The sequence below is a fragment of the Rhinocladiella mackenziei genome, assembly GCF_000835555.1.
Source record: "Rhinocladiella mackenziei CBS 650.93 unplaced genomic scaffold supercont1.7, whole genome shotgun sequence".
NCBI classification, from domain to species: Eukaryota; Fungi; Ascomycota; class Eurotiomycetes; order Chaetothyriales; family Herpotrichiellaceae; genus Rhinocladiella; species Rhinocladiella mackenziei.
Genome location: NW_013550598.1, coordinates 803,043 through 825,666, shown reverse-complemented (window position 1 = coordinate 825,666; position 22,624 = coordinate 803,043). Strand labels below are relative to the sequence as shown.

Genomic DNA, 22,624 nt, shown 5'->3' with positions numbered 1-22,624 from the left:
GCAGCATATTTCAGCATGGGTATCATCCAAGTGTGCTCGCATAGCATCGGCCCATAATTTGGCCTTGATGCCAGCATGCATCGACAAACAAAAGCAAACAATGAGAAAAACAAATGGTTAGCATAAGTCATGTAACGGCTGATAAAAGTGCAAACACGATATAGTGAGCGTCAGCATGGTCTTCCGTGGAGACCGAGCCATCACTACCAACGTTCATGAGTCCCGACACTTCCAAAAGGACTTCCTCTCTCGCTAGCCGGATTATTTTGCGAGGCGAAATAGTTCAATGATCCACCTGCAGCACTGCCACCTCGACTACCAGCATCGGTGCTGAAGTCAAAGCGTTCAAATTCATTCAGACTGCTAACGTCTGACTTGGCGGCGATGTCTTCGTATTCGTCGGGCTCTGACACAATGCTGACTCGTTCTGCGTTCCCGTGGTAGTCATCTCGGGATGAGGCCGCGCGGCTTTGTGGTAAAGAGTTGCCATTTCCGCTTCCTGAAAAGAAATGGTCCTGCTGATCCTTGGGACTCTCGAGAGGTATTAATTGTGAACGAGTGGCAGGAGGAGGTAATTTGGGTGATGGGCTCGGCTCTCCAGGGGTATAGCCGAGACGAGAAGAATTGGCCAATCGGGCAATTCGAAGATTCTCCTCGGTTAAAATATTGCCTCGTGGGCTGGCGGAGTTAGGTGGCTTGGGCCGAGACTCTGACATATTCGAGGTATTCAGCGGTGGGAGTGGATTTCGTTTTGCGCCGGGGCCTTTTGGTATATTAGGAGTCTCTTTGACTATGGGCGAATATTGAGAGATTGATGAAGCGCCATTGTAAGCACCTGGTGGGGGAGCCTCAAGTCGTGATGGCGCTTGTGCCCGTACGTTGTGATTCATACTCGGAGAAGGATCTCGTAGACGGAAAGCCGCGGATGGTGTAGTCGCATTTGGCCGCGGGTTCCCTGGTAATCCTTGGGGAGATTTAATGGGACCCAAACGAGGTGGTCCAGGGCTTGGTCCATTCCGAAGGACAGGACTTGGAGTTGTTCTCGGTGTTGGACTGGGGCCCGATCTTGACGATGGTGGTCCTCTCTGGCCGGGGGTGCTGTTGTTTCTGTTTCGATGCTGTCCCTGGTCTCTGCTTGATGGTGGTCCAGGTCGTCCAGATGTAGCAGGTCTGGGTCCTGGCCCGGCTCCTGGTCCGCTGAAATTCCTGTATGGCTTGGGTTCTGAATTTGCAGTTCCAAGCCTTGGTGGGTCAAATGGTCGATGTTGCCCAGCAGACTCCGATTCTTGCGGTGTTAGTGGTCGAGCAACACCAATCTGTGGAGATGGCCATTCGGACGTGGTTGTCGGAGGAGATTTCGTCGATGTCAATTCTGTTTGGTTCACCGCAGGTGACTTCCTCTCCGCAGTCCATGTGTCTGATGTGGCTGATCTGCTACTGTTCGAGCGGCTGCTCAGTTTTTCTCCTTTACCAGCCATGACAAACTCCGGCTGCCTCTCCAACTCTCTCTTATGTCTTCGTCGCATAAAGAACCAAAAGAGGCCCAGCGATGCCAAGAGGACGACAGCTATGGGGACGACAATCGCCGGGATGAGGGTACTGAGGTTCGAAGACGATTTTTGGGCGGCAGCACTGCTCGTGGCAGCAGCGGAGATCTTGGAACTGGTAGACTGTGCCGTCGTCGAGGAAGATAGTGCTGCTGCTGCTGTGAGGGAGGAGTATTCGGCCGGGTCGGTAATCGTTTTGACTCTTTCGCTGGTCACGGTTGACATAATGTTGAGACTTGTTATGCTTTCCACCAACGTCTGAGTGTCTGTGATGGTTGTGAGCCCGGACAATTGTTGGGCCGTGGCGATTTGAGCCGTTGCAGAAGGGTCTGCGGTGACATCGGTTGGAACGATTGATTGTGGTAAAGTGGCCGTGGGGTTCGGAATGCTCGAAGGCAGATTATCGGTTCCATCTTGCCTTTGAGGCTCTCGTTTGTGTAGTCTGAGAGCGTGAAGGAACATCTTGCCTCATTACAGTTGGGCAAAAATGTACAGTCGTGACGTGAAGTTGAGGGTGAAGGACACAACGATGAGGTGGTGCGCTCGCAGCTGGCCGTCGCAGCAAGAGCTCCTTTTTGCTAGCGGGTACGATCCAACTATAGCGTCGGTGGCCTCGATAGGAAATGAGAGATCATCGGGGCAAAAAGGTTAGCGTGAGACCATCGGTCTGGGGTGGGAAATTGGATATGGGAAGAGCGGCAGCGTGCAGGTCAGTATTCTGTCCGCATTAATAGTGACTCCCAAGAATATTGAAGGATTTAGGAATATGAAAAACCGTTTGGTTTTCATGAGTCTGCGACCAGCACAGAATCCCAAAAGATCTTTGCGAGCGAGTGGGCAGGCGTCTGGGGAGAGGAAGAGAAAGGGAGGCTCGCGGGCGCGTTGAGTGTGGCACAAGGAGCGAGGCGTTTCGGATGACCCAAAGAGGAAAAACTCGGTCCTGGGTAAAACACCAGGCTGGGGGCAAGATGGGGGTGCGTCAGGGCTTGATCCTGGCTTTGATGCCAGTCTGGAGCACAAACTCTGGTCCAAGTGTCTCGCAGCCGTCCAGGCTTTCCGGTTGCCGATCGCAAAAAGTGTTGAAACCTTGACAGAGAGCCATTCAGCTTTGGAACCTTGAGACGGTTCGCTTGTCAGAATTTGACATTATGACTTGCATATTTGTCGTCACAAGATGTCTGGAGAAACAATGTGATACTCTTCTCACACAGCAAGACGATAGCAGACATTACAATGCGCAGGTTGGAGGACGAGAGTGATCGACGACGACGAGCTGGTGATGCTTTCGAAAAGGAAAAAGAGGGGGCCAGATCAGGAGAAGGTCACGTGCAACAAATAGCACATGACTTTCAGCAGGGGACTTCGGAAAATCCGATCTTCCATGATTTACAAGCAATCGGTCAGGTATGGGAATCACTGTCAGTGAGCTTTAAATGCTGTTGAATCATCCACTAGTTCTACCTAGTCGATCGATGGAAGGATTCATGTTTCTGAAAAAGCAAATATCGCCAGGCACGCCAAATCCCTGCTTAATCCATTCTCCTCACCACACTTGTGAGCTGCGCTAACGACATTCTCCCATAAGTTGTGAATTGACTATGCTTGCAGGAGTTACCATTGCAGTGTCAGTGGCCATAACATTCCATATTACGCGAATACCTTCTGAGAACTAGCATCTTCAACGGCCGGGGACTTGTCGAGCCACTTCCCACATCTGGCGCCAATCGTGAAGGGAAATGAAGATGACAACGGGCTAGCGTCATGAAGATCCATCTGATGGTTCTCCTGTCTGGATACCTTTCAAGAACGATACAAACGTACAACTCATGAAAATTCGGCGGCATTTTATCCTCTTCCTCTCACCTCTTTGCGGGGTCTCCCGGACCCTTCCTCGCCAGAACCACCCGACTATAGGAGTTGTACGCAGCGAGGAGAAAAGGAGAAAGGGGGGTACTATTGTAACATGATTCGTTTGCACGAGAAACATGGTCAGCTCGAATAAACAAATTTGAGATCTTGCTTCGGACTTGATATTTACTTCTTTCCTCGTCACAGGCCCAGTCATACGTCTTGCACCCAATAAATACGACTTCGATTCAGTAGAAGCTATGAAGATCATTTATTCGATGACCTGAGTATTTCCAAATCTGGTTATTACCACGCATTTGCTGACCGACTCCAAAGGCGCTTTCCAACAGCGGAGACCCCAAGAACACGCTAGGCTGCGTAGAACACAAGCTTCTCTGTACTCGACGAGCACAATGATATTGTACGAACCTTCTGTTGATGGTATCGCTGCCTGATTTCCCGCAATATTATGCTTTTGACGTTATCGGCGAGATCATAGTAGGTGCCTAAAGCATGGTGTTGAGCTGCTCAGAGTTCCCCGGTGATAGATTTGTTCTGTTGACAGGTCGTTTCTAGTTTAGCAAATCTTTTCACTTCATGGAAAATGACATGGACCAATCTGGAGGGGTTGGATTGATTGCCCCAGGCAAGTATGATTTTATCTTTCGGCTAGATATTCTTCCAGAACCTTAGCACCGGCTGGTAGCCATTCCTGAAGCTTTCTCCGGGGATCCTGTACAAAATCGCAAATCGCTACGTCAGCCGATATCAAAGTGGTGATCATAGGGTCGGCCACGACGATCCAAGTTAAGACATTAACCATCAAAATGCTCGAGCTTGAGAGGCAACGAAAGAAAAGCAGCTGGGACACGCAGAGTGTGTACGTGAATGGTGTTTATTGCAGGATCAGACACGGCAGCGGTCGGTCTAAATTCTGCGCTGTAACACATCTATATCAACCCAAAGGTCTTGGAACAACTCCGCGATGACATTGATAGTTCTGCATGGGAAGGTAAAATGTCAGATCCAACCAATTCCAAGAAGCGCAGAAAATGTCTTAAAGGAAGCTCTGCGTATCCATCCAGCCGTGGGAGTCTCGCTGGCTCATGTCATTCCAGAGGGTGGTGCTCAGATCCAATTTTTTTTTTTCCACAAGGGGTATGCGGCTCCCGATGTGTGACTCATTCCATTCTGTTATCTTGTGCAGGTACCATCAACCCGTTACCTGCTCCAAGCAAATAGTAAGTTGCAAACGTGCAAACCAAGGCGAGCATCAACGCCCAAGGACCTCAACTGCAATACGGATGTATATGAAACCGATATATAGAGTGAACTTGATCGGAACGGCTACCAGCGCCATCAATCAATTTGCGGTGAAGTCAAATGCCGAAGTTCAAAAAAAAAAAAAAAAAAAGCAAAACCGAAGTCATGACTTGGTGGTTCTGAGTTTGGAAGGGGTTCCCCAAGCACGTATTGGCAAAACTAATCGGTCTATTGAAAATCATACCCCAGATCGTGCGGAATTTTGACATCAACATGCATTCGAAACGACTTCTTGGAAACACGACGAACTGGTTCGTCAAGCGATATTATGCCCGCCTCGTAGACAACTCTGTAGGTCTCTCCTGTTCCAACTTGTACATACATAAGAATTCCTTTCCTTGTCATTCAGATCCACACCCTCGTTACGTTCTCCAGCGATCTTACCGGGATATCTCTCAACGTCTTCCTTGTAATGCCCTTAGACCCGGCTAGTGCATGGATGTAGATTCATCAATCACGTCATGAAGTGCGTGAGCACCTGACGATCATCCTATCGTAGACTATTTGGGTAGTTTGATCGTCCAACTTCCCTTCACTTCTTCGATGTCTTTGGAGGAGGAGGGAAATATAGGTTAGGTGGATTCGTGCTGGGGCTGGGATCGGTCGCGACCGCTTTTCCATTTTGAGGTTCCGTGCCCGCTCGTTCAATGAAACCCGGACTCATTGGACTTCGGGGTAAGTCGGGGCTTCTGATGGCATAGGAGGGTGATGTCGGAGCATTTGGTGAGCTGAAATGATTTCGGAGCGGCAAATCCTTGGTACCTCCAAGTGTGTTGAACGCAAGCGTTCGAGGAGTCATGGGATTCAATCCCGCCTGGAGACCCGGAGTTTCAGGGGTAGGGTATGCCACCCTCTCCTCGCCAGTAGCAGGATCTTCAATGGCCTCGAATTTAGCCCATCTCTCAGCCTCGAGTCTCTTTTTCTCCGCGTATTCCTCCCGTTGTTGCTTCGAGGGAAAGCACGACCAGACTGCAAAGCCAAAATAGATGGCAAAAATCCCCAGCATGGTGCAAGTGCAAGCAAAGCTGGCTTTGGCTTGTGTGCAATAACCAACCAAGCTCTTATCATGAGCCACACTGCAGGATTTGGTGATATACCAAGGAGGGCCATTTTGAGGATGGTCGGGATCAGTGGTGTCGCTGCCGGCTTGATAATCGACAGAAACGGTGTACAGGGCAATGAGGACGGCGTGGACGAAAGCGGAGAGAACAGGAGGAAAGACATGAAGCATATACATAACGGATTTGACCAGCATAACGAACATGGAGAAGACCGAAATCACAACATTGTAGTCGGTTATACTATCGTCTGGAATCAGTCTTGATCGTCCAACAGACAGGATCTTCCCCTTACAATTGCGACCAAACTCTGGGAGTTGTATATGGTCTATAGTTCGCCGCAGCATACAATCCCGTGGTCGGGCTTGAATTGAAGCCATTATCGGCGCCATCCTGCCACAGCTTGGTCCGATATGTATTGGGGGAAGCGATGCCGAACAATGCCAACAGGGCAATGGTCAGTGGCAATTCCAGAGCCAACAGAACGTAGAAGGGCCACTTGTTGGGCTTCCAGCGTCGGGAGAGGAAGAACATGGTGAACGTCGTCGGCAATTCAGTCAGTGGTATCGCAGCATGTTCAATCTGGAGGTCGCTGTGTTGCGATGTCTGCCCTGGAGACCTGCAAAGGACTCGGGGCGATCAAGTCATGGCATGAGAAGGGAGGAGAAGATTGCGAAAATGGGACAGCTTTAGGGTGGCAGCACCAGCAGTTGGGCGCATTTGTGCTTACTTCTCGCAGGGCGCTTACAAAAACTGAGAGCGAATGAGAACACCACCAATGAGCAGGGTACTCACAGGGTGAGGAACAAGAGACCGTCAAGCAAGGGACGACGGCGCAAACGGATTGGCTGGAGGGGAGTGTGATAGAGTTGATAAGCATTCGTATCGCCGCTACTGCTCTACCACGGCGCTCAATGAAAAAGCGCTCCTCCAACTGCCCAGCCGGCTCCACAAATCATACCTGATTTTCCGTCTTCGCGGCCTTAGGCCTCCCCCGAGGCCCTCCCCATTGACTGATCACCCTGTTAAGAACCCATATTGACCAATAACGAGGAGGCGAGATTCCTTTCCCAAAGAGGGGTGCATGATTTGGAGAGACAGGTGCTACTGACTTCAACGTCTCTTTAGTATCGGTAACGAAATCTCCTGCCATCGGCCTCTGTCCTACGAATCCTTCAATAGGATGAACTCTAAAGTTCTATTGGTACATCTCATATCTCCCTCTTCAGGAGGCTGCAAAAAGTCTGGAGGCCCATTTTTCAGACAGCTGTTGTACACCCCCCCGCAGACGAAGAGATTCATGATTCCGCCATCTATGCTGCGTGTTCAAATTCACAAATGCCGAAGGAAAATTTGTGTTGTACCAGACTTGTCCTTGAGATCCCAAGGCTGGCTTGTACATTAATCGCGGTCGGAGGATATCCACACAATGTGACCAGTCGGAAACCTACCGTTTCTGCGGTGAATTGTACACTTACACACCTGCAATTGAACAATGTGATCCCCGTTCTTGAATACACCTTTCCCCAGTGCATGGTGATACTCAAAGTTATGCCATAATCCTCGATGGAGCAAATTCTGTGGGTGTTTGTCAGCAATATCTTCTCCGTCCTGGACACAGATAAACCAGGCCAGCGATGAAGGGGATATGCTCAGCGAAATTGTCACCGCCACTCGCAGTGTTTACTTGCTCACAATTTACCCCCGTGCTTCCCATGCTGCGTCCAGTTCTGGACTTGACAAGTTGACGATTGATATTCACCTTCATGAAGGATTCCATTGAATGTGATGAGCTCTAGGAGAGATCAATCTGTCTGTGAAGTGGAGTTTCTCAAGCTCAACCCACAAATTCCGTTCGAGAATGCGTTACTGATAAATGCGATACAGGTCATCATCACGAAGAAAAGGATCGCCGACGATCCCCCAGCTCCCCGGGCTCTCGGATCTCTTTGCACATGATCTTTCCCCACGTTGAGAGGTAAGGGCGCTCGCTGCCTTCGCTGTCTGAATCTGGGATTGAAGTATCTTTCTCATCTTTGCAATCTGATGCTTCTTGAAAGCAGTCGGGAAAACTAGAAATATTTCGGAATGAGTCTGCAGTACGGGGGACTGTCCTTTTCGACAAACCCAGGCCCAAGTCTTTAGTAACCGGAAAGGAACCGTGAGCAATAGACAATTTGACTACAGACGAGATAAATTCGAAGACGACCAAATCCTCAAAATTTCTGTGACGCGTCAGAATTTTTTTGAAGTTCTTTGCCGCTTTCACGCTCTGTGACCTATAGGTGTAGACAGCAGAGAAACACAGTTGAATCTAACAACGATTATGCGCTCAGAATCTTGGGATATGTCCCAACTGTTCCTCAGACATGGACATATCGCGCTGGAGGAAATCAATTCTGTTGATTTAGCATGCAGAACCAAATATAGTGTATATTGAACAGTTGTTGATGACGTGGTATCCAGCCACCTTCTCTCGCTTAGCTAATTCTTTTTGTGTTCTCTCATCAACACATCCCATATAGGCCCAGCTCCATTGATGCCCAGTGATTTTCGCCCTTTCCTCCGGTCCCTATGGAGAAAATGACTGCTGGTGCTGTCCCATAATTAGCTTTTTGGTTCTAACACGATGGTGATATTGAACTTACACCTTTCGGTAACAATTTCTCAATTGCAGCCGAACGTGATGACCAACTACACCATCAGAGGCTTTGAACACTGTCATCAATGTTCCGATGGACTCATTGTTCCTCAATATTTGGTGGATTCAATATATTATTGTGATTAAAGAGCCACGTGGGGACAACAGTGAGGCTTGGTGTTGGACGGCAAGTTATCCGGCCGTCAGGACGTTATCCGCACTCTGTTCAAGCAACCTCTCTCCGAAAGCACCGAGCTCTGTAAGTCGATCGTATTATTTCTTGCGGCTGTCTTTTCTGGTGTCCCGCGTTTATGGACACACTACGCATCCGTGCGAAGAAGGCGTGAAAGTGATGCATCAAGAGCCTGGTGGCCTTGTTGCGCGAGGTTTGCCGACCTTCACTCCGCGCGTGCTACCGATTCTAACATCGACAGACTTCGATGACGGGATCCTCGGTCGGCTGCCGCTCGACCTCTTACACGCCGAAATCCAGCGACGACAAGATGCTCCTGCCAAACCCCCCTGCGGCACGGAGGGAAGACAGGGATCCTACAATATGGGAGTCCATGTCTTTGCCGTCTTCCTCATCCTGTCACTAAGCACATTCGGTACGAATGGAAGATTCTCTGAACGGTGCAATATTGACTTGGGTCCAGCATGCTCTTTACCTATCATCGCCCGACGATTCCCCCAACTCCCGATCCCTCATCGATTTCTCTTCCTCTCGAGACATTTTGGAACGGGCGTCCTGATTGCAACCGCGTTCGTTCATCTACTTCCGACCGCATTTATATCCATGACCGATCCATGTTTACCGGATTTCTGGAATCAGCAATACCCGGCGATGCCGGGATTGATTGCCATGATCTCGGTATTCGTGGTGGTGTCAATTGAAATGTTTTTTGCGGGCAAGGGCGCAGGACATTCTCACGGCGAATGGGATACAATAGCAGACGGACAAGGTGAATCCGGTTTCGGCAATGGGCATATCGCTTTGAATCAATTAGATATCCCAGTGACACCAGAACCCTACACCGACGGCACACCCAAGCCACGACATTCCGCATCGAGCGACTCGACCGACGATCTTGATGCCTTGGATCCAATGGCAGAGGAATCGGCTACTCTAAGTCATCCGCACCGACGGAAAATATCACAACACGACCGTCAAGACCACGGTCCCCACTCCAACGAACGAAATCCTCAAAGACTATTCCTCCAATGTCTCCTCCTGGAAGCCGGTATTCTGTTCCATAGCATATTCATCGGCATGGCCGTCTCCGTCGCTACGGGAACACCATTCGCCGTCTTACTCATTGCCATCTGCTTTCACCAGACTTTTGAAGGATTCGCGTTAGGCTCACGAATCGCAACATTGATTCCGGCGCTGTTTGAAGCTAGCAGCCCCAAACCCTGGCTCATGGCCTTCGCATACGGCGCCACAACTCCCATCGGCCAAGCGATTGGAATCTGGATGCACGCGCTCTATGACCCGGCTTCGAAGGTGGGACTGCTGATGGTTGGAATCACCAATGCGATCAGCAGTGGATTACTATTATTTGCCGGACTGGTGCAATTGGTTGCGGAAGATTTTCTCAGTCATAGAAGTTATGCGACGTTGAAAGGACGAAGGAGAATTGAGGCCTGTTTGGCAGTGGGACTAGGTGGGCTTCTCATGGCTATTGTGGGTGCCTTTGCATGAGATTGGAAAAGGGATGAAAGATTTAATTATCTCTTTCCCTGGAGAATTCTTGTTCCATCCACTCCTTTCTTCTCTCCGCGCATTCGATTTTGGCCCTTGATGCCGAAATCGGAGTCCTAGCGTTGATACGAATGGCAAGTTACACACCATATCATGCGAAAGGTATTGCCTTGACGATAATATGGCTTTTAATGGCACTCTCCTTAAGGCCCGCTGGATTCTGGAGAGATTTAGACCCCAATATTCGGATGGACAAGATTCTCTTCAAAATACCAAATGAATAGAACCAGAACCAGAACCAGAACCAGAGTCAGAGTACACACCAGATACCCCTCAAGAATCAGATCAGATTTACTGCTCTTACTGTTGAAACCACGAAAGCCGTGAGCAGTGCAGAGAAATGGGTACCATTCCACGCACAGCAAAACATTATTGGATCCAAGGCACGAATAAAGACGGTCAGCGATGGACACGAAATCTAGAACAATCTGCCAAATGCAAGGGGACATCGTCGGTGTAGAACCTTCTCTGATGCCTTCTTAGTCTTGGATAGAACTCCTCTAAGCTGCCAGCACCATATGACATTATTGAACTGCAAACCGTCTCAGCATCAATGCCGTATCAGCCAACTGCCGGGCGCCTGGTCCAGGGACCTGCTATGATTCAAGTGATTGCTGCCAGGTATGTATCTTCAAGTCAAAGAAAGACGGATTTCCGTCACCTCAATGTCGCATTCGCGACCTCCATCACACCATTAAAACGATAATACGTTGGAAGTCGAAGCTGACGAACCATGTTGTGCCAGATCGATTCCTGTTGCTGGACCCCCTGTCACGTTGACAAATCCTCTCAATACCGGTGGACTCTGCGGGAGGGAGTACGACGGTCGTGAAGGATAGCGGAACATCAAGTTCTCTTCATCCCTGGGAAGAAGGAGAAATCAGAGGAGAAATCAGACATTCATTCCTTCCTCCGGGCATTAATACATTTGTCTCCAGAGGAGAAGATTATCTTCCATCAACCTTTGGGATTGTTCCGCGTTGACGCACATCATGTTCGATTTTCATGGAGCTTAGGAGTGAAAAGTACTTCTGATGATCCCCCAATTTGATCCAGAGTTCGTATTCCGGCTGGGCCCCCCGTTCTTCACCAGCCGCTGATTCCGGATTGGTTTCGTCCAGAAAATCTATGCTCTCAAAAAATCCAGAGGTGTATGAATTGACTGACATGTGACGTGCGGAGGCGAAAAATTGGTAGAAGACGACAAGGAGGACAGGTACCAAATCTGGTAGACGTCGGCCTCAAGATTAACGGTAGGATCCATTATAGTCAAGGTAGTAGTCGCATTGCACATCTAACCCTAATTTCAGAAGGAATACAAGCTTTAGGACCATCCCGCATCGGAGAGCAGAATCTCTAATTATATACCCGGACAACCGCTTGTCAACTGCTACACGCGAGGGACTTTTAGCTCAAAAGCTGACAAATCGTAACGGCGGAAGATATTCTATCGAATCATATATGATAGAAATGGCCGTGAGGAACTATAATTTACTTCTCGGCCATGGACCACTCATCTCACTTTCCCCAATCGACTTCATGATCCTCTTCAGTGCCTCCTCCAAGAGGGGTTTCGGGTGGCTGAAAACAATTCTGAAAAGGCCAGGAGTTTCTGCACCAAAGTAGATCCCACTTGCTAAAAACACCTTGTTCTTGAGTAATAATTGCATGATTTCCGCCGTCAGGGCCGTGTCGGGTTTCCCCGATGTTTTCCATTCTGGATTTCTTTCCACGTACGCCATGCCGAGATCGACCCAGAGGAAAAACGCCGCATTCCCCCCTGGCCAAAAGGGAATATGATGCTGTTCGAGGAAATTCACGACGAAGTTGTACGAGTCGGCCAGTCGAGCTTGGTTCGTCTTCATGTAACGGTCCACCCATACGTCGTCTTCGAGAATGTTGGCCGCGATATGTTCCGATACGGAAGAGGCGTAGGAGTAGATGGCGACGTCGAGTAAGGCTCGCCGGAAGGCTTGATTGTGCTGGGAGATGATATATCCCACTCGGAGACCGTTGGCGCCAAAATCTTTGCTCATGCCCCATAATACGTGGACGAGCGCCGGATCGATAATCCCGTCCAAGGGGACAGATAACACCGAAGTGAATTCAACGGGCACGGGGTGGGTATGGTGACGATTTTTCCAGGTGGAAAAGGCGTAGATCTCATCGCTAACAAGGTGGATCTGGTATTTCTGACAGAGACGCATGTATGCCACAAGAGCTTCGCGGGAGTAGCATCTGCCTAAAGGATTGTGTGGCGAACACAGCATCAATCCCCGGGTTCGAACTCCGCGCTCTTTGGCAGCCAAGAGCGCCGACTCGTACTGTTCCACGGCCTCCACGCTCATGGGATCGATAGTGCCGAATTGCACCTTGACAACCTCCACCCCGGGTCGCAAGGCGATATCGGGGACAAAGGCACCGTAATGCGGCTGGCCGAGTAAAAACGCATCCCCCGGATTGCAACATGCCCACGATGTGTGTTCGATGCCGGAGGAGACGCCGTTGGTGACAATAATATGTTCCATCTCAAGCGGTACCACGGGATGGAGCCGTCGATTGAGGAATCGGGCCACAGCCCTCCTCAATCGCGTGGATCCCAGAGGACCGTCGCCGTACGTAAACGCGCGCTGGGGTATTTTGACGTTGTTCATAACATGCTCTTGCAGTTCGGCATGCATGAGGGTATTCTCGGCCACGCCGACACTGACGAAACCGTCTGGATTTTCTTCGGGATGCCATAAATTGAGGATGATGTCCCAGATGGGATTGTCGAACTTGTCGGGATTGGCGCATGCTTGGGCTCTGGCGGACAAAGTGGACAATTCGTGTTTATCTCTGGAATCCATGATGTTTAATCAATCCCTCTTGTCATTCCGGAGGGGAGAGGGAGCAAGATGCAGTCGAGAATGTGTGATATAGACCAGGCTTGGAAGAATCGGCATCAATTATATATCAGGTCTTGTTGGTACCACATACTATATCTCCGAATCGAAAAGGTCCCTTCACCGAGTACGCCGTGCTTTTCTGGCCATTCAGAGTGACGGCCTATCACGGCGGGATGCAAAAAGCTTTACGTCATCTTTGGTTGCATTTCGCGCCTTTCGGGTGACCGAGATCGTGTTCATCTGTACGGCGTTTTCCGGCGACATTGTCATTGACACCCAGGTTGTCTGATGATGATGGCGATGGTGCCAACCCATGCCGAGAACGATGGACGAGGTCGACCAGATCGAGAAGGGTCTTCATGCAAGAGAATAACGAGCTTATTTAATCAGATTCAGCGAGGCTACCACTTCACCGTCAGCTTGCCGTTCATTGGCCCCATCGCCGCCAAGACATTAGTCCGATTCATTTGTTTATCCAACGTCCATTTTCATCCACCCGAGAACCACCCCCTCTAGTACTTCATACACCCTCTATTCCAGCATCTGCAACGCTTCGTTGATCGAATTCACTCAAGTGATTGACCTCTTCTCACATCTCTTGAGCTTTATCACTCACTATGGCCCCGGCAAACCCCCGCAAACGCAAATCAGACGAAATGGAGGACCCTCCTCGCGCCACCACGCCTACGGGGCGTTCTGCACCGAAGAAGATGAGAATCACAAACTCGCAAAAGCAGGCCTTGATCGATAATCTGCAACTCGAAAGTGAGAGAGAGGCCGCTCCCGTTTTGAATCATACTACTGACACGCTGCAGTAACGGAACGTGCCCGTCAACTGCGCGCAGGATATGCGCTTCAATGCGCCGACCTTCGAGCCAGAATCGAAAGACGGGTCAATCGCATCCCCATCTCAATTCGAAAAATGACCATGGGGGAATTGATGGAACAACACGAGGCCGCCAAATGGACCCAGGCCACTCCTCGACAATCACCCTCCAAACAAGCCGTCCCGGTTGACGTTGCCGTGTCCAAGGAAAGACCGCTGCCACCGCTGCCTCAACAAGAAACAACCCATCCATCGTCGCCCGCCCGACCGCGGTCTCAACCCACAGCCACGAGAAGCCGGAAACGCCAGAGTCCGAGGATACGAATTGCCGCGGATCAAGAGAATGAAACAGCCGAAGCTCCAGACACCCTTCCCATAGCAAAAAACAACAACAAACGCGGCAAAGCCGCACCCGCCCGAGCAGCTCCAAGAACCGCAAAACAGACATCGGTCTTATCTCCGAGATCCCACAACTCCAGAACTCTGCCACGTTCTCCTGTCAAAGACCGCGCAGCGGGCTCTACCTCTCCTGCGAAGAGCGTGATTACCCGACCCGTCTCTCCGCTGAAACCAGCCTCACCGCTCAAGACCGCTGCAACCGCAGCTACCTCCGCCATCTCAGCTTCCGTCCATGGCATGATCGAGCATGCCAAGCGGGGCACCGCATCGAAAATGACTCGCACGGCGTCCAAGGAGAAACCAACCACAACCACGACGCAGGGCCCAATGCTCCCACCACCACGGCCGTTACCCAGCGCACCATCTTCGCCACAACGCGCCTTCAGCCAAGCCAGCACCCACAGCGCCTCGACGGACGCGTCCACGGCGTCGGGTCGTACCACGGTGGTGAAGCCAAAGCGCGGTCGCGCCGCAGCAGCATCCGCTGCACCGAAGATCGCGGAGCAAAAGAGCCCCAAGACCGCCAAGAGAGGTGTGGCGAAAGCTGCGAATGCAGCGAAGACCACCTTGACGAGGAATACAACCACGGCCAACAAGAAGGTGGTAGTTGCTGAACCCGCTGCCGGACGGAGGGTTCTAAGGAAGAGAACTTGAACAAATGGAGCTGGCCTGGCGAGGAATTCATGGTACAGACTGGTCAGGAAATGTCGACTGTCGAGTGTGCTGTAGTGGCAAGACACTGTACATTCTTGGTGTACACGTCCTGATAACAGTGTCGTTGGATACGGAACCTAGCATTGTCCAGTGTGATTTTCCAAGTTTATGTGAGAGAAGAGAGAACAGCATAGCAAGGGGCATTTCTAACAATCGTCTGCCAATAGACCAGATTAAAAAATGAAGAAAACTCATATAAAAATGCAGCCTACGTTCTCGAAGTTAGTCTGGTTATCTTGCAGCCCTGGTTCTTCTCGCCTGACCGTCGTTAAACCAATTTACTTTTCTGGGCCACTGCGATCATGCAAGGGCACGTACGAAATCACGATCAGGTTCTGTGTTCATTTCAACTCTTTCCCATTTCATTTTCCCATCGATATATCTACATACATACTTCAAGGAGGGTATTGTAGTCGCCCTTTTCAACTCCACCCTCTGATGGGACTGATATGCTGTGTTGAGTTTTATGGCGTCGGGTTTCAAGGGATCTGTCAGGGGGTCACTGATCAGCTCAGCCATCCCGTTCTTTCAGCCCCTATCCATTCGACTTTTCAGAAGCAAATGGCAGTCCATTTTGTTCGACATCGAATACCAGGAGATTCTCCCACGGACACAATCTTGTGTCCATGGGATGCGAGATCAATAGTCCAGCTCGGCCCCCCCACCTGTGTCTGCCGCAGCACGAGCACCAGAACCACCTCCACCACCATTCGGTTGAGCATCAAGGTCTTCATAGCTCTTGATACTTCTTCCCTGAACAGCCTCTCGAGGTCCCACGGCGTTCAAACCACCTCCTCCACCATCACCCCATTTTCCTCCACCTCCGCCTCCGCCTTGAGCGATGAACCCGGGATTGAGCCCCGGCACCAGACTTCCTCGGAACATGCCTCCCATGTTATTGTACCCTCGTTGACTGCCGCGTTGATTTCGATCATATGGTCCTGATCGATTTCCATATCTGCCTCCACCACGCCGAATGGGACCGACACCGTGACTTCCACCGCCATTCATCCCGTCGGTGTTGAAGTTGACACCGGGGACAAATGTGGACTGCACGTTTTGCATGCCCATCATGGTATTCTGACCAAAGTTCATCATGTTCATACCCATATTCTGCAAACTGAAGCCACGCGGAGTTCCGGTGCTGAGGTGGTGATTGCTGGGAAGAGGGAAATGCCCATTCGAGTTGGCATCGGATCGTGAAGGTGCGATATGCGAGGGATCCAGAACATATCGGTTTACCAGTTGAAGCTGAGAGGGTTAGCAAAGAGTCCCGGACCACCGAAAGCGAACTCACATCATTTTTGAGCGCCACAAACCATTCCTCGTGTCTTTTTTCCACATGCTTTCTCCAAAAATGTTCTGCTTTGAACAATTTGGTACATTCCGGCACCTTGCACCGGAACTTGGCTTCATCTTCCTGCTTGACGAACTTGGCCATTTCTTCATCCAATGCCTCTTCGACTGGTTTGCCGCCAATCTTCCTCAAGTCCACATATTCGGGTTCAAGAAGCTGCAATACTTTCTCTTCAAACGTTTTGACCCAATTGAAGGCCCGCAGCAGTTGTTGATCATTCTTGCTAAATTTGGGCGCCCGTTTCTCTTGGACTGGACTGAGTGGCTCATCGTCGAATCCATTTTCGCCTCGGCCATCTTTCTTTTTGCCGGGGAAGGGTTCTCCCAACGCGCTTGCTCGTGCCGCTGCTTTGGCCGCACTGCTCAATCCGGCTCGTGGCCGTCGAAGGTGACCACCAGGACATTTCCGAACGAGCTCATGAACAGAATCAGATTCAAAGACACAGAAAAGACAAAAGTTGAACACGCGACGAAGATATTCGACCATCAAGTCCAGCTTCTTCTTAATCACCAACAACTCTTCGTCATCCTGATCATCTTCATCTTCTTCACCCTCCTCGCCCTCGTCTTCAAACTTGATTTCGTCGTCATTGTCTTCGAAGTTGGGTTTCCGAGGTTTGGGTGGAGGTTGCAACAGTCCTTGGTTCCTCATCTGTTCCACCCGGGCATCGATCTTGGCCAGACCTCCGGACATGTCGTCTTTGCCCAATTCCGCATCGAGCTTGGCGACGAGTCGTCGAGCCAGTTCATAATCTCGTTCGATCCGTTCCGGCGCCGAAAACAAATCCCAGAGAGCTTTTTTCCTCGGTGCACTGGGTGCGTTGTGAACACCCACATGACAGGTAAAATCGCCCCTGACCGGATCGGTGATCGTCTTTCCATTGATCAGGTCCAGAGCTTTCTGAGACGGACTGATTGACTCGGGCGGTGGCTTGGCTCCTCCTTCTTCGCCATCGCCATCTCGTTCATCCCCTCGTTCCACCTCAACCTCTTGCATGGCGTCACCATCCTCGGAAGCAGCCGGATGCAGCATGATCCAACCGATGCGGTGAAACTTTTTGGCCGGATTAGGGTCACTCAAGGACAAACCCTTGAAATCTTCACCCAGATGTTCCTGGCAAAACTCTTCAATCCGTTCTCGGCCAACGTTGGGCGCGAGTGTCTTGATGAGCAATGCCGGTTGGTGAACAGATTCGTCGTGGAGGTCGCCGCCTTTGGCCGGAACCAAATCCAACACCCCCAGAACCTCGCCGCCACCAACGGCTTCGCCCTCTTCTTTCTCGACCATCCCACCAGCCCCATCACTGTCGTTCTTGTAGATCCCCTCCAGGGTGAACTCGTCAAAAACTCCCGCCTCCATGTCTTTGGTCCATTGTTCGAAAGCACCTTCACGAGATTCCATGATGCGCTTTCGAATCGGGTCTCGGACCTCGGGAACATATCGCTCCTTGAACCATTCTTCACCTTTGTGTTGTTGAACAAATTGTCTGGCCATCTTCACCTGAAATTCTTGCTTGTACTCGTCATAAGCCTGCTGGATCTGAGCTCGTTCCTTTTCACGATCTTCCTTCGCCTCTCGTTCACCTTTGACGCGATCCGAAGGTCTCCTGCCGCCATGTTTGGCTCTCTCCTTTTCTTCCTTTATTTTTTGTTCACATCTCCACCAATCAGCAAAGAAGCTAAATCCGGCCTGGGTGTCCAGTGACAGTGGGTTTGCCAGAGGATTGACGCGGACCACCGGTTTGTTAGGTTCTTGACCAGGAACGTAACGATCAATGTTGGCCGCGGTGGGTGAAGGAGCCCTTCTGCGGTCTTCTCGTTCTCTTGCAGCGGCTCTTGAGGGCTCATAGTAATCCTCCCGATTGGCCCGTTCCCTCTCCGGTTGGTAGCGATCGATGCCCACCGGTGAACGCGATCGATTTCGAGGAGCTGGACGGCGTCTATCGTTGACTAGTTGCCATATTGTCAGTCGGGGACCGGCGTGGCCTTGGGAGTCTGGCTTACCAGGCGACCGCCGTCGGTATGAGTCGTTGCGGTCATACGGCTCATCATCTCGCGCGCGATATCTGGATGGCGACCTCTCATTGGGAGGGGACCCATAAGCTTCGTAGGGATTCATTGTGACCCAGCTCTTCAAACTGGGAACGTCCCAACCGTTTTCCGTGTCAAAGGACCGTGTGGCATCCAGTCGGCGCCCTACGTCATCTGGAGGTTGTCAGCCAGACGTGGAGGGCAGAAGATTCTGTCAGGAAATGCCGTCTTCAAGGACTCGGTCGGTTGAGGGCTGGGAGCTAAGAGTAAACATGGCAAAGGTTAGACTTGAGTTCAAGATGGAGTAATTCAACGAGAGCATCGTAATAAGAATCGGTTCGGAGTTCAAAGAAGGAAAAAGCTCGCGGGCATCGATGCCACTATCTAGGGGAAATTGATGGTAAACAAGAACAAGAAGATGTAGGTGGAAGTGGAGGAGGGCTCTGGTAATGAGTCCGACAAGGCAATCGCGACGGTAGAAGATCAGGTGAAAGGCCGCAGGATGGTGGCGAGCCAAGTGATGATAGCACCAAGACAGGAAGAATTCAGGTAATGAACCTACAAGATAAGAGATGAGAGCGCTCTGAATGAGGGAGAGAGCGAGCGAGCTGGTATGGCGATGCAAAAGCCAGCCGGTTGATATGAGAGAAGGAGACGGATGAAGAGAGCGGCCGGCGTGGATGGGGAGCACCAAGAAGCGAGGCGTGCCGATGTGCAGGGCAAGGCGCGATGCGCGGTCGGGGGTCCAGGCCCCGGTAGGAGATGCAACGGGTGGTACAGGAGGCCATGGAGTCGGGAAGCGCAGTTTTTGATCACCTGACAGGTTGTATTCATCCCCTGGGCTTATCCTACTCCCAGTCGTAGCGCATCAACTTCATCCCTGCTTTATCGTTGAACACATTCCCCCGTGGGCATTCCCTTCACCATCCATTCGCTCAGAATATGACGTTGTTATTGATGGAGAACTGGTGTGAATTTCTGAGGGGACAGTCTCGAATTCGGGGACTAATGCGAAGATCAAGACGGCCGCCCAGTATGCACGAGGTGTGAAGGAAATCTATACGGGTTACCTGTTACTTTGGGTCTGTTTGTTGTCACCAGGAGAAACCAGCATCCACCAATCACGAACCATTTGCGCCCTGGCCCACGTGCAGGGTACCGATCAGGCCGCTAGCCATCGAAAGAAGTTAGTCCGCAGGGGACAGCCTTTTCATCATCAGACAAGGTGTGTCACCGACCACTTGTGGTTTGCCTCAATTGTGGTTACTCTTACCATTGAGTCCTCAGTCGTCGCTCGACGGGGGAGTCTGCTCCTGCATTGAAACAACTCGCCGAGGATAAACCACCCCCTCCCAACTCGATTTGATTCCAATAGGAATGCTGATATTTCCTTTTTGTCTGAGATTTCCGTTCGCAGTGTAAAGACATAACCACCGTGTATGTGACCCGTCGACTTGAGAGTCGCCAAGAGTTTGGACGACTTTAATTACTCTTCCGGGAACAATGTCTGAAGACGACCCGCTCCCGAAGGACCATATCAGACTCTTTGTCCTTCTCCCAGGAGAAAACTCGAGTCCATTGAGCGGCTACATCGTACCTGTCGACCTCTCCGAACCTTACACTGGACAAGAATACAAGGCACTCTCTTACACTTGGGAAGACGTCACCGATACTGAGAAGCAACTCAGGCCAATTCGATAGCCAGATTGAAATCACAGGCAGTCTTGCGATTGCCTTGGAGCATCTTCGATCGACAGAAATTCCTTTAACTTTGTGGATCGACCAACTATGCATTGACCAATCCAGCACAGACGACAAGGAGCGGCAAGTGTCCATGATGTCCCAAATATATGAGCGATCGCAGGAAGTTTTTGCGTGGTTAGGAGAAGAGGCGGATGGAAGCGCTCATGCTATGAAGTATATAGCTTCCCATGACTGGACCGCCGTGGTCGACAGTTTGGTTGCAGAAATGCGGAATTTGACCTTGGAGCCCGAGGTAAAGATTGAGAAGCGCGATCTCGACTCGGTTAAGAAGCTTGGAAAGAGGACATGGTGGACCCGTACTTGGATTATGCAAGAAGCGACGGCAAAGCCACCGACCCATGTATGGATCATGTGTGGGAATGAAAAGATATCACTGGATACCATCTTGTCCTTTCGGTTGGCCTGCTATACTGTTTACCGAAGCTCGAACGAGGTCCATCCCCAAGTTCGACAACTGAACACCATCACCAGATTCCTGCATCCGCTGTGGCTTTTTGGGCGGCTGCGTAAAAGCCAAAACTATTTCGTCTTTTGGAACACTTGACGAGAACGTATACGACCGATCCTCGTGATAGGATATATAGCATGATTGCGTTTGGTCGCGAGTCGGACAGACCGGAGCATGAATTACGTACCGATTACTCCAACTCGCCCTTCAAGACTTATGTTGACTGCACATTGTGGTATATGAAGGGATACAAGAAGCTGGATCTTCTTGGGTTCTCCAACGGTGATAGGATTTCACTCAGGACGGAAGCTCCAGCCGCCGGCAAGTCAATGGCTGTCATTGGCGGTCGAGCAAGAGATGAAGCACGGAATTCCACCAAAGAGAATCTCAAGGTCTTACCCAGCTGGGTGCCCACATGGACGTTTATGAATGGCAAGCGCCAGATCTTGAACAGTTTATCCAAAATGTCGGATGTCGGCATATCAAAGCGGAATCATGTCTATAGAGCTTGTGGACGTCACCATCATGTCACGTGTCATTTTGAAAATGGGTCGAAGAGACTTGTCGTTCACCTCTCTGTGCCTGTGGTCAGGGTGTCGACAATTGATCCTATCCAAGGTCTTGAAAAACTCGTGGATCGAAAACAACGAAAGCGAGAAACGAACCTTGGACTGGACAAAATTTGGGAAACCATTGATAAAGAAAGCCAATGTCCCTTGACGGGAAGAGACATGAAGTCTGTTCTAGACCGAACAACTCGAGCGGATGTTCACGTCTGGTTCAATAAAGAAGGGGTCATGAAATTCAGCCGAATTGACGAAAGCAATTTGGATGATGAAGAAGCTGCAAGGTCGCATCCTCTTCTTGGTCGATCGGGCTATCGACCGGCCGTGGATCCCTCTGGTGACCTGGCCGTCTACTGGATGAGTACTGGCCGCACTCTTTTTCTCACTGAATCCACACCTGATGGATCCCCCGGTCTTATAGGTCTTGGACCGTGGAATGCAAAAGCAGGTGATGAGGTATGGTTACTCCAAGGATTCCGGGTCCTCGCCATCCTGCGCCCGCTCCAAATTACAGAGGATTGCACCTATGGCTCTATGGATCTGGAGACCGGCGACGCCAAAGACAAATTTCTCCCAGCTGGAGAGACGGTGTATGAATATGTCGGTGAAGCCTTCATACTCGGTCTCATGGACGGCGAGATCATCGATATGCTTGGCTCACCGCCAAAAAGGCCTCGTCCACCAACCCTCGTTCAAATGGATAAAGATTTTCGTAAAATCGGTCTGGTGTAAACACACTCGAGTCAGAAGTTGTTAGGGTTCAGCTCTGTATATGTGTTCTGGTGGCTGTTGATAGCCAGAGGTTATGACGGTAATGATTTGAACGATCGAATGCGATATAACAAGAACACCCCGAACACCAAATGTGCCGATTAATACGACAGTAAAATTTTGAGGCTCCTCAAAGTTCCCAATTAAATTGTGCCGTCCTTGGGAAAAAATGCTACTTACCATTCATAGTCATAGCCTCGTCGTGCTCGCTTTCGTCCAAAGGACAATTCAGAAATCCGTGAGAAATTAAAGACAGAGATACAACTGATCCTCCCTCACCGGCGCAATCTGCTCGTCATCAATCTCCGAACTCGTCCATGCCATATATACCACCGCCTCTTTCGGTCTCGCATCCCCAAACTCCACAGCATATTCATAACTTCGCGCGCAGACTTGTGGCCATCGAGCGCTGACCAACCTAGAATCGTAAACGACGCCAAGGTTAGAACCCTCTGTGGTTGGTCTTGCGTAGATTGATAGTCTTGTTATCAGGCTGTGCCATGTTTACTCACTGCAGCCTTGACCAATACGTATTTGTATGTAGTATCAATTTTAATTGATGCGAATCGGCCCGTAAAGCAGGTCGAAGAAGATCTCTTAATCTTACTCTTCCCAACATCTCCGACCTGACTCTGTTAGCAACCCACTGACCATCTCCAGAAGGGCCGATATGGGTTTTACA

General features: G+C 50.5%; 9 protein-coding genes and 1 non-coding gene across 10 annotated transcripts; 5 read left to right on the top strand and 5 right to left on the bottom strand.

Annotated features, from left to right (window-relative positions):
• Window positions 1-203: 203 nt before the first annotated feature.
• On the bottom strand, window positions 204-2,009 carry Z518_09119 (uncharacterized protein; the record flags this gene model as incomplete). The annotated part of the gene is made up of 1 exon (XM_013413075.1): window positions 204-2,009. The coding sequence occupies one exon, from the start codon at window positions 2,007-2,009 to the stop codon at window positions 204-206; it is 1,806 nt and encodes a 601-aa protein (XP_013268529.1).
• A 3,241-nt stretch (window positions 2,010-5,250) lies between these two features.
• Window positions 5,251-6,310, bottom strand: Z518_09118 (uncharacterized protein; the record flags this gene model as incomplete). Its single annotated transcript, XM_013413074.1, has 2 exons — window positions 5,251-6,019; window positions 6,072-6,310. The coding sequence occupies 2 exons, from the start codon at window positions 6,308-6,310 to the stop codon at window positions 5,251-5,253; spliced, it is 1,008 nt and encodes a 335-aa protein (XP_013268528.1).
• Window positions 6,311-8,392: 2,082 nt separating this feature from the next.
• Z518_09117 lies at window positions 8,393-8,486 on the bottom strand. The gene has a single exon. It is a non-coding gene; the product is annotated as a tRNA-Cys (tRNA).
• A 283-nt stretch (window positions 8,487-8,769) lies between these two features.
• On the top strand, window positions 8,770-10,119 carry Z518_09116 (uncharacterized protein; the record flags this gene model as incomplete). Its single annotated transcript, XM_013413073.1, has 2 exons — window positions 8,770-9,025; window positions 9,074-10,119. The coding sequence occupies 2 exons, from the start codon at window positions 8,770-8,772 to the stop codon at window positions 10,117-10,119; spliced, it is 1,302 nt and encodes a 433-aa protein (XP_013268527.1).
• A 1,544-nt stretch (window positions 10,120-11,663) lies between these two features.
• Z518_09115 (uncharacterized protein) lies at window positions 11,664-13,028 on the bottom strand (the record flags this gene model as incomplete). Its single annotated transcript, XM_013413072.1, has 1 exon — window positions 11,664-13,028. The coding sequence occupies one exon, from the start codon at window positions 13,026-13,028 to the stop codon at window positions 11,664-11,666; it is 1,365 nt and encodes a 454-aa protein (XP_013268526.1).
• A 656-nt stretch (window positions 13,029-13,684) lies between these two features.
• Z518_09114 (uncharacterized protein) lies at window positions 13,685-14,946 on the top strand (the record flags this gene model as incomplete). Its single annotated transcript, XM_013413071.1, has 2 exons — window positions 13,685-13,832; window positions 13,883-14,946. 2 exons carry the CDS (start codon window positions 13,685-13,687, stop codon window positions 14,944-14,946), a joined length of 1,212 nt encoding a protein of 403 aa, XP_013268525.1.
• Window positions 14,947-15,645: 699 nt separating this feature from the next.
• On the bottom strand, window positions 15,646-18,481 carry Z518_09113 (uncharacterized protein; the record flags this gene model as incomplete). The annotated part of the gene is made up of 3 exons (XM_013413070.1): window positions 15,646-16,257; window positions 16,304-18,312; window positions 18,367-18,481. 3 exons carry the CDS (start codon window positions 18,479-18,481, stop codon window positions 15,646-15,648), a joined length of 2,736 nt encoding a protein of 911 aa, XP_013268524.1.
• Window positions 18,482-19,896: 1,415 nt separating this feature from the next.
• On the top strand, window positions 19,897-20,094 carry Z518_09112 (uncharacterized protein; the record flags this gene model as incomplete). Its single annotated transcript, XM_013413069.1, has 1 exon — window positions 19,897-20,094. The coding sequence occupies one exon, from the start codon at window positions 19,897-19,899 to the stop codon at window positions 20,092-20,094; it is 198 nt and encodes a 65-aa protein (XP_013268523.1).
• A 136-nt stretch (window positions 20,095-20,230) lies between these two features.
• Window positions 20,231-20,701, top strand: Z518_09111 (uncharacterized protein; the record flags this gene model as incomplete). The annotated part of the gene is made up of 1 exon (XM_013413068.1): window positions 20,231-20,701. One exon carries the CDS (start codon window positions 20,231-20,233, stop codon window positions 20,699-20,701), a length of 471 nt encoding a protein of 156 aa, XP_013268522.1.
• Window positions 20,702-20,742: 41 nt separating this feature from the next.
• Window positions 20,743-21,903, top strand: Z518_09110 (uncharacterized protein; the record flags this gene model as incomplete). Its single annotated transcript, XM_013413067.1, has 1 exon — window positions 20,743-21,903. One exon carries the CDS (start codon window positions 20,743-20,745, stop codon window positions 21,901-21,903), a length of 1,161 nt encoding a protein of 386 aa, XP_013268521.1.
• Window positions 21,904-22,624: the final 721 nt, after the last annotated feature.